The sequence below is a fragment of the Mesitornis unicolor genome, unplaced genomic scaffold, assembly GCF_000695765.1.
Source record: "Mesitornis unicolor isolate BGI_N332 unplaced genomic scaffold, ASM69576v1 scaffold37038, whole genome shotgun sequence".
Lineage (NCBI taxonomy): Eukaryota > Metazoa > Chordata > Aves > Mesitornithiformes > Mesitornithidae > Mesitornis > Mesitornis unicolor.
Window position 1 is genome coordinate 1 of NW_010204560.1, and position 9,997 is coordinate 9,997.

Consider the following 9,997-nt stretch of genomic DNA (forward strand, 5'->3'; position numbering starts at 1 on the left):
GCATCCTCCTGGAGAAGGTGCTGGGCATGGCCTGGACAGGCACTTTTTGCTGGGTAAAACACTGGAGAGATGGCTGGGCCCAAAGAGTGGTGCTGAAGGGAGTTAAATCTATCTGGAGGCCGGTCACAAGGGGTGTTCCCCAGGGCTCAGTGTTGGGGCCAGTCCTGTTTAACATCTTTATCACTGATCTGGATGAGGGGATTGAGTGCTCCCTCAGCAAGTTTGCAGATGGCACTGAGCTGGGAGGGAGCATTGATCTGCCTGAGGGTAGGAAGGCTGAAGAGAGGAAATGGCCTCAAGTTGTACCAAGGGAGGGTTAGATTGGATATGAGGAAAAATTCTTCACTGAAAGGGTTATCAGGCACCGGAAAGATCTGCCCAGGCAGGTGGTGGAGTCACCATCCCTCAATTTACACGTTGCTCTGTACCTATTTGCAAGGAGCAAAGTGCAAATGGAAACTAAGGAGAGTCTTTTAGTGCCTTGAGAGGTTGTACAGGGAAGTGTAACGTGCCGTTTACTTACTGACTCAGGCTGTAAGTCTTGCCTAAGCTAAAATAAAATGCTGAAAATCCTTTCTAGAATGTCCCTCTTGCCTTTGTTTTAATTACTGCCTAATCCTTGGTTTAATGCTTGTTGCCACATCAATTTACCGCAGTTACTATCTTGTCTGAAGCTTGAGTAAGTTGGATACTCAGAAGCTCTTAATAATCGTGGTTGGTTTGTCTGCGTGGAGTTTTTTGGTTTGATTTATTTTTTGTTAAATAAAGGAGAGTGGTTTTCAGTTTGTTCCAGACCCAGTCCTGCAATGAGCTCTAGGGGCAGGGGTTGCTTTGCAAGCACTTTGCTCAGGGTTGGGCCTTGCTTTCCTCAGCAGATGTAGCATCTCTCTTTTGAAACAGCCTACGTACAAGTAGTTGTTTAAAATTAAAAGGTGGTGTATTTATTTTCAAAAGCAAGCGTTGAAATAATGGAAAATAGATTTGGAAGGGATGTGAAGAGGTTCTGTTAATCCACTGAATGCTGAATGACGTGTGTGTGTGTGTGGTTTCTGACATGCGTAGCTCTTCTTAAAACTTTCAGGAGGGAAGGCTCCACAACTCTTTAGCCAATTTTATTTAGGGCTTCAATAGTCTCATTATTAGACATAGGGGAAATTTTACTGTTTTTCGTACAGTTTTCCTTAGAGTTTATTCTGAGAGATTTTAGGTCTTCATTGCTACCTGCCTGCCTTCATTATTCTCTCTGGTCTTTTGAAATGTCTTTGTTGGGTTTTTTTGGGGTGTGTTTTTGGGTTTGGTTTTGTATTTTGGTTTGGGTTTGGTTTGGAGTTGGTTTTTTTTCCTCAGAAGTCCTCTTTTCTAGCCCCTATGATTGTTCTTGGTGCTTTGCCTTGGAATCTGGTCCGCCTTTAGGTTTCTTGGATGTGGTCCTCCCACGGGGGCTTTCCCAGAGCAGCAGAACCTTTTCAGCTCTCTTGCAGGTACTGGTTTTGTTCACGCATCCTGGCGTGGTGTTTGCCGTTTTCATGGCACCGTCAGCTTAGATTCAGCTGCTGGGTTGGTAGATGTGGGTCCTTCTCTGCAGTCTGGCAGCTGAAGTGATCAGTTCTGAATGAAGAATGTGATCTACTTATTGGGTGATAGGTGGAACGAGATGTGTTTAAAACAGTATAGAAAACCAGATTTTAGGAGATTAAAGGAAAAAGGGGGTGTCTGTTAGGCAGTTTTTCGTAGCTCACTAATTATAGGACTCCATATGTTAACGTAGAAGTCCAGGATTCTTTGACCTCAGAGTGGCTGTTACACAAATGTCTTGAAATGGTGATGAGAAGATCCTTTTTCAGACTATGCAATGGAAAAGTTTCAGATTTGTGCACAAAATGGCTACATTCTGTCCTGGGATGAGTCTTGCTGATGCCATTGGTTGTTAAAGTGGTGCTTTGCAACTTTACAGTATACTGAAAACTGCACACACAGTCTGGACTTCATCCATACTCGTCAACAGGATGAAATTAGGTGATCTGGGAGAGGGTGGTGGTGGATGTGCACAGTTTCACAGCAGTGATCTCTGCTTTGGAATAATAAATTCTCGGATACAGTAATAATTCTAGCATAAAAGGACTGTTCAGTGCACTCTGCGGGGCATCTCGTGCAACAGGTCCTTGCACAGCAGTTGTGGATGGGTTCTCCACTGTCTGCCGTGAATATGCATTGATTTCAGTGTGAAAGAAATTGTGATCTTCCGTTTTCTCAGGAAACGAATTCTCCAGAGGCAATTTAACAATTAAGGATCAGCCAGGTTTTATGCTGAGATTGTTATTTCCCCCCCCCTTCACTCTTGTCTTCTGGGCCAGAAAGCCAGCAAGGCCTTCATGGACAACGTTGCTCTCTTTGGTTCTTCACTCTTCTTTTCCTTGTCCTTCTCTGCGGTGACTTCCGGGATCGCAGAAATCCACAGCGCAGCTTGTGAGGAAGGGATCGTTCCCGGGCTGGCCTTGAGCGTTTAACCAGGTCTGATCTTTGATCTTTGACGGTCAGCTTTGAGTCAGCTTGTGCCTGTGCTTAACCACGTTCCTCTTTGGTTTGTTTTTGGGAGGAGGTGTCATTTTTGTGCAAAGGAAGTTGGGCTGTGAACCCTGCCAATGGTTTTCTGAGGCGTGTGACTACCAAGTGAGCCAAGCTGTGAACGTTTAGGTCCTGTTGTTACCGTGCAGTGCAGTGGTGTCCCAAGATGCGATACGAACAATAGGGAAAATTGTTGAGCTTAGGATGTCTGGAGTCTCACACCCCCAGACACTGCAAATACCCAGCAAGCTGCTGTTTTCAAAGGAACAAGATTTGAAAATAATGCTGTATTGTTGTGGGTATTTTTATTTGTTAACGTACTTCCCCCTCTGCCCCAGCAGTGCAATTTCTCTTACGCCTTGTATTCATGCTAGTGCTATGGTGTCATAGCTCCTATACTGCTGTAAGAATAAAACCAATATTGCAAATGTGGGTTTGCCCTCCCCAGACAGCACTGAGACTTGGCGTGTCTGCAGGGGGACTGGATGTGCAGCAACAGGGGTGGACCCTGGTTCTCGGGGAGCTGTTATGGTGTCGTGGTTTATACGGTTGCTCTGTCGCCCAGTGCCTCCTCACCACTCAAGGTGGGGGGTTGGGAAATGGAAAGGAGATTTGTGGCTTGAAAGAGAAATATATTTAATAAAATAATAATAACAAAAACTAATAGTAGTTATAATATAAAAGACACAGAGTTATACTTGGCCAGTGTTGTGGGGGAGTAGGCCTCAGGGGTAGGACGGGAAACAAGTCCCTCTCGAGATGTCAGAGTGGAAGATGGAGTAGGAGAGAGAGCAAGAGATGGGCCATCCCCAGCGAACTCCCCACTTTATAGTGCATGTGGCATTTATGGTATGGAATAGTGTTAGTTGGTCAGATTGGGGTAGACTCCCCTGGGTTTCTGCTCCCCCAGCCTCTGCACCCGGTTACTTGACGACTGCTGGAGACCTTGAGCACCACGTGCCAGCAGATCACAGTCACCTCTTGCCACTTTGGGAAGAGGCAATGGTTAGCATTCTTACCCTGTAATGCAATAGCAGTTGGTGCAGTCACGCTAACAAAGTTATCGAAACTTTAGTAAGCAGCAAAAATAGCAACCTTTGACATATTTGACAGTTGTAAAAGCTTTGAGTTGATTTGGGTGTACTGAATTGTTTAGGATTTCTTTTTCCTTCAGTAGAAATCTTTTTTTTTTTTTTTAATTTCAAACCACAGCAGAGAGAGTCTTTTAAATATTTGAGCTTCCCCACAAACCACGCTCATGTAAGTCAGCAGCTACTGTGTAGCTTATCATACTGGTTGACTTCTCAGGAGGGTTGGGGGGTCTGAAATACTGTTCTTGGACAATTGGGAGGAACTGCCAGATAGCTTAGTATACTAAAAAAGATGCCCCATGTCCTTCTTTTAGCATTTTTAATTTATAAAGGAGGAACTGATGGTGAGGAAATGTGTAAAAACTACTCTGTGAAAAGGAAGAGGGAAGGAAGCAACAGCAATGAAATCAAGATTAACATTTCATACTATTGGAAACAAGTGACAGTCAACAAATAGTCAATAAAGGTGCATTTTAATCTCGTTATCTTCTTGCTTTCTGTCTGAATAAGGCCTAATTAGTTGTCACTTGCCCTCCTAAATAATGTCTTAGCATTTTCTCCCTGTTATGTTTTAGATACCATGGCTGCTCCAGGTGCCGTCCCTTACCCGTCTGCACCACCTTCTTATGAGGAAACAACGGGAATCAACGTGAATTATCCTCACCCCTATCCTGTCCCAGAACCTGGCCACAAACCAGATGGGAAGGGAGTGAACCCTCCCCCATACATGGGACAGCCTGCATCAGTAAACAACCCCGGTGAGCCTGAAAAACACTCCTGTACCTCGTGCTAAGCAGCTGTTGAGTGGCTGTGTAATAGGTGCTGTGCAGAAGATTAAAGATCATGGTTTGCAGGTGTTCCCCACCTTCCAAAAAATACTTTTGAAGGTAATAAGGTGAAGCACTTCTTGTGGATCCTTCAGTGCACACTATCAAGAACATCATTTGGCTTTCTGCAGTTTTTAATGCAGACTTACTCTTAAGACAGCGTGTTTCTGCCTTAGGAATTGCCATGGTGATTTCTCTGTTGTGCATTTCATTGCTCTGAACCTCAAATATGTCAGAGTAGTAGCTGGTTCTAGCTCAGGGGAAGTCAATTATCCTTTTCTCCTTCTTTACCCATTGAGTAAACAGCACATTTCTCTCTCAGTTACAGTTCAGACAGTGTATGTGCAGCGACCAGTAGTATTTTATGACCGCCCAATTCAGATGTGCTGCCCTTCCTGTAACCAGATGATAGTGACGCGTCTCTCGTATGATGCAGGAGCTTTGACTTGGCTGTCATGCGGTGGCCTCTGCCTGGTGGGGTATGTTGATCCCAATTTGCACTCTATTTTTATCTTCTTACATGAAGCTCTCAGCTGTTGTGCTTTCTTACTCTGTCTGGGACCTGAACCTTTGTGGTTCGAGTAGCCTACATGTGCATTTAAGTCCTGTAGGATCCTAAAGCAGCTCTAGAACGCTAGAGTGATGGAGCCTATAGCCATATGTGTTCTTCCTAAAGCTACGTGGCACCAGTTTTACAGATGGTTTTTGCAGGGAATACATTTTACCTTCTTGTGTATGTAACAAGTGGTAAAACAGACTTTATCTTTGTTTCCTTTGCAGGTGTATAGGTGGCTGCTGCTTAATTCCCTTCTGCATTGATGCCCTGAAGGATGTGGATCACACCTGTCCAAAATGCAATGCTCTTCTTGGTTCTTACAAACGTTTATAGGCAGCATTTAAACGTTGGTAATTGATTGATGAAATTGGTTTGCACCTCTACAAGCCCTTTCTGAAGCTTCATGGAGACTTCTGGTTGCTTCTGTGCATCCTGTCACTGGAAACCAATCAAAAGTGATGTTTACTGCTAGATTGTTTGAATAAGAGTTTGCTTGAGGGGATTCTGACTTAGGTCTGTAAAAACTATACACAATCCTTATGGGCCACCCAGTCCAGTACCAGCTGATAGCAGCTAATCTGCTTGTGCAAAAGAGGCTGATGATGAATTGTGTCTCAGCCATGTTGCCCATGGTGTGCTTGCTCGCAGTCTCAGCACAGACCAAGAGAAGAACCCCTCTGGAGACCTACGTAGTCTCGTGCTTGGTGTTGATGCTTTTGCAACAGCACTGTCTACAAAACTGGCAGGGAGTTGCTTGCCCCTGGACAGGTGCCTCTCTTTGACAAAAGAAGTGATTTGTTGGCATTTCTTCACGAGCACTAAAATTCACTTTAAGACTTTCTTAGTTGAAAGAGGACCAAACCTAAAGGCTGCTTCCTTGGAGGCTGCTTTATCAAATGAACAACTCAGGTTATTGTACATCAACGGTGATTCAATCTAGTAGATGAATTTCCTTGCCAGTTTTCAGTCTAGTCATAGCTCTACTCCACAGTAAAGATGTTAATACAAGAGTTTTTAATAGATATTTTTTCAGTGTTTTTTGGTTGGGTTTTTCTACTGCTGATTTATGTCTGTGAAGTGTTTTCTTCTCTCCACCCCAATGGTAATGCCCATAAAGCCTTGGTTAAAGCATTGGAAAACTTCCTTGTACGTTTACGTAAGTCAGCTGATGGATCATAAATGAACCTCAGCCTTATCTTAAGGCTTGAATTCCACCTGCAATACACAGATACAGGACCTTGGCTTTTAACTGTTGATCTGTTTGTTAATTACTCTTAATTCAATAAGAAGCTCACATGTTTTTTGAGGAGTGTCTCCAATGATTATTTAGACTTGTGCTCTGATTTTTCTAAAAGAGAAGTTCTGTGTTCAGAAACTGAAGCTGGGTATGCTTATTTAAGGCAATGATCACAAAAAAATAGGGAAGGAGGTTCTAAAGGTTGAAGTACTTTACCATGTCATAAGTAGCAGACTTGGTCCAAATAACAATAGCATTTGAATGATCCCTGTCTAGAAAAGGCAGACAGGTGTTTAAACAAGGCTATGATGCTAACACTGTACTAATCTCTGTAAATGTAAAAAGCTAAAATGAATACAAATAAAAAGTTCTGCATTTACTGTTCTTGCCAAATATGCCCTCCATAAATATTTGATATAAGTTAACTCCTCAAAAGTCTCTCAACACAAGTGCCGGGTCCTGCCCTTGGGTCACAATAACCCCATGGGTGCTACAGGCTTGGGGACGAGTGGCTGGAAAGGACCTGGGGTGTTGGTGGACAGCAATGCCCATGAGCCAGCAATGTGCCCTTGAGCCAAGAAGGCCAACGCCACCCTGGGGTGGATGAGAAGGGGTGGCTGTAGGGCAGAGAGGTTTTCCTGCCCCTCTGCTCTGCCCTGCTCACACCACAGCTGCAATCTTGTGTCCAGTTCTGGGCCCTCAGGTCAAGAAGAACAGGAACTGCTTGAAAGAGTCCAGCAGGGCCACAGAGATGATGGAGGGAGTGGAGAATCTCCTGCTGAGGAGCGGCTGAGGGAGCTGGGGCTCTTGAGCTTGGAGCAGAGGAGACTGAGGGGTGCCCTCATTCCTGGGGATCCATTTGGAAAGGGCGAGTGTCAGGAGGAAGGAGCCAGGCTATGCTCTGGGATGCCCAATGCCAGGACAAGGGGCAATGGTCCCAAGCTGGAGCACAGGAGGTTCAAGCTGAAGATGAGGCCAAACTTTGTCAGTGTGAGGGTGGCAGAGCATGGCCCAGGCTGCCCAGAGAGGTTGTGGTGTCTACTTCTCTGCAGACACCCAAAGCCCTGGCTGTGTTCCTGTGTGACTGCTCTGGTGATCCTGCTCTGGCAGGGTTTGGACTGGGGGAGCTTTCCAGGTCCCTTCCAGCTCCTAATGGTCTGTGATTTTGTGAACATCTAACATTTGAAATCCTGGAGTTTTGTGGATCACAGATACAACCTCTAGGCCATGTGTTAATCAGTTTTTGTAAATGGCTGCTGCTTGCGGGTCAGTGTGCTAGAGGTTTAAGAGCTTCCCTGTGCATTTGGAAAAGGTTTCTGACCGTATGTCTCCCTGTACCATGAGAATTTACATCAGTAGCAACTAACTGGCAAGAGAGTGATGTTGATAAAGAGCTGCTGGTTCTGCAGCTTTCCACTTTGAAGCAGCACTGGCTCATGTTTTGTGTCTGCTGCTGCACCACCGTAACGCTTTCCATCTTCTTTAAGGGCCTGGTGATGCTCCATTGAGTTTTCTGTTCTGATGGCACAGGCACTGACTCTCACCTATCCAAGTCACGTGTGTTACTGTAAAGCAGTATTCCCTGCCCCATCCTGCTGAATTTCATAGAAAATTTACTTCTTGTCAGCTTCTTGTCAGAGCAATACAGGAACAAGCAATGAGGAGTGCAGTGTTTCCAAACTTGATGTTTGTTTGCATGGTGTGGGTCCTTTTAGTACCCATGCCAGCCTGGTATGAATAATCCTGCCGTATATTCATTTGGTGAGTAAGTTTTCAGGCTGTTATTCCCTCCTCTTTTTCTTTACAAAGTGATGGTTGGAAAATCTGAGGTGGCAGCACCAGAATGCAGAACACTGAAAAAAAAAAAATCCATATGTGGTGTTTTCTTTCTTTTGTTTTATGGGCAAAATCCATTGCATCTCTTTAAATTCCTCTTTGGATTAAGAAGAGGACACCAAATGTTGACAGCTATTCCATCTAAATAAGCATTCTGCAAAACTTTCTGCTGCCTCTTCTGTACTTAAAAGTCCTTAAATGCAAAGCCTGTGTTTGTTCTCTTGTGTACTGAATGATGTGCTGTTTATAAAACTGATTATGTTTAAAAGAAAAACTTTGTCTTTCATATCTAGTGCTTGTAATTGGAAAAAAATCCAATATTTGCAATGTTCCCAAACACGTGAATGGCTGAAATGTGAAATCAAGAAATGTAATTACAGAGTAAAATTTTTCAGAGTCTCACTTGGGCCACGTCTCCAATAAATAAATGCATTCCTTGGCCTGCAGACCAACTGTTGACACACAGAGCCCCATTTGAAAAGGTGGTGTTTTCCTGCAGCTCAGGCCCTTGAAATATTTTTTCAGTTAAAAATCCTTTGGGGTAAATCTTTCACTTGCAATACAACCGAACAAAGATGTAGATGTGGCTACACTGTCCCATACCAGTGACCAGTAGGGAGCAAATAGAGATCGAGTACCACTGGGTTCAGTCAAACAATCCCTATTACTCATGCAATTGTTGGTGAATAAGCAAGTTGAGTCATGGGCAAATAGTTTTTCCTCTGTTGATAGATACAGAAGTGGTGTGCTGACTGGATGTGCTCATAAATACAAGAAGTAAGGAAGGGGCATGGGCCAGATGAAATTCTCCAGCTTCGCATGACAGATTTGGGTAAAACCTTCCCCTAACCCCACCTTCATTAGCTACAACAGTGCTATTTCCATCAGACTTTTATTTTTAACTGACAGAACTTGCACAATGTTCAAACTTCGTTAATTCTCATAAGGCTTGAGCCAGAAGGAAGTAAAATTTGCTTTGTCATGCAAAAAGGATCCAAAATTAAAGTTGTTAAGCAAAGAGCAGCTGAGAGCCTTACAAGAGGGAGTCGTTGAGCAAGAGCAGAGTGGTTTCCAAAGGCTGCTATTTATTGCAGTGTTTGTGAAAGCACATCTGGCAGTCTAACCACAAGTTCTTTTTTGAAGAAATGAGTTGTGATTTGTGTACTCAGACCCAGTTAATTCTTCTTTATAACTGAGCAGTAAAAGGTAATGGAGAATCACTGCCATTCTAGGAATAAAACCTATGAACTGTAGGTACTGTGACAAAGGTGTGAAGTTCAAGTGAGTTGTGGTTTATAGCAAATTAACCTTTGTGTTCCTATTTTCTTTATAAGATGATCCTGCAACATGATACAAATTCAGTAGCTTTAGGATGACTTGTAATGTATTTCTGTGAGGTGAAAAGCCTCATGTATGATGTGCCAGATGTGAATCCAGTATAGGAATAAATTCTCCGATGAATGTCTTACTCCTTTTTTCAAACCAGAACCCTTGAAGTTGAATGGTGAAACCTCCTGATTTCAAAGGAAGTGCTTCAATTAGCACTTGTAATTTATTTTTGTGACAAATATTTGTTTTAAGAATCAGAAAATCTCCTGTCTGTTGGAACAGGTGGTTGTGTGGTTTGGAAATGCTAAAAGTAGTCTAGAATAAACCAAGAGTGAGTAGGAGGCTTTTTGAAACTCCTTTTGTGGCGGGATGTTTTGTTTCATGCAACATTTTCATCTTTGTAACAAAAAAAACCCGAAACCCAAACCAACTCCCCCCCAAAACAGGTACTTCCAATGAGCTTCAGAGGATCATTGCATTAAACAGACACTGCTCTAGGAGCTAACGCCATGGTGCATATGACTGTGGTAACAGGGATCTCCCAAAATCATTGGGA

General features: G+C 43.5%; 1 protein-coding gene across 1 annotated transcript; it reads left to right on the top strand.

Moving 5' to 3' along the window:
- The first annotated feature begins 1,444 nt into the window (after positions 1-1,444).
- Positions 1,445-5,372, top strand: LITAF (lipopolysaccharide-induced TNF factor). Its single transcript, XM_010191098.1, has 4 exons — positions 1,445-1,481; positions 4,232-4,414; positions 4,806-4,962; positions 5,264-5,372. The coding sequence occupies exons 2-4, from the start codon at positions 4,237-4,239 to the stop codon at positions 5,370-5,372; spliced, it is 444 nt and encodes a 147-aa protein (XP_010189400.1). The 5' UTR covers positions 1,445-1,481; positions 4,232-4,236.
- The last annotated feature ends 4,625 nt before the right edge of the window (positions 5,373-9,997 follow it).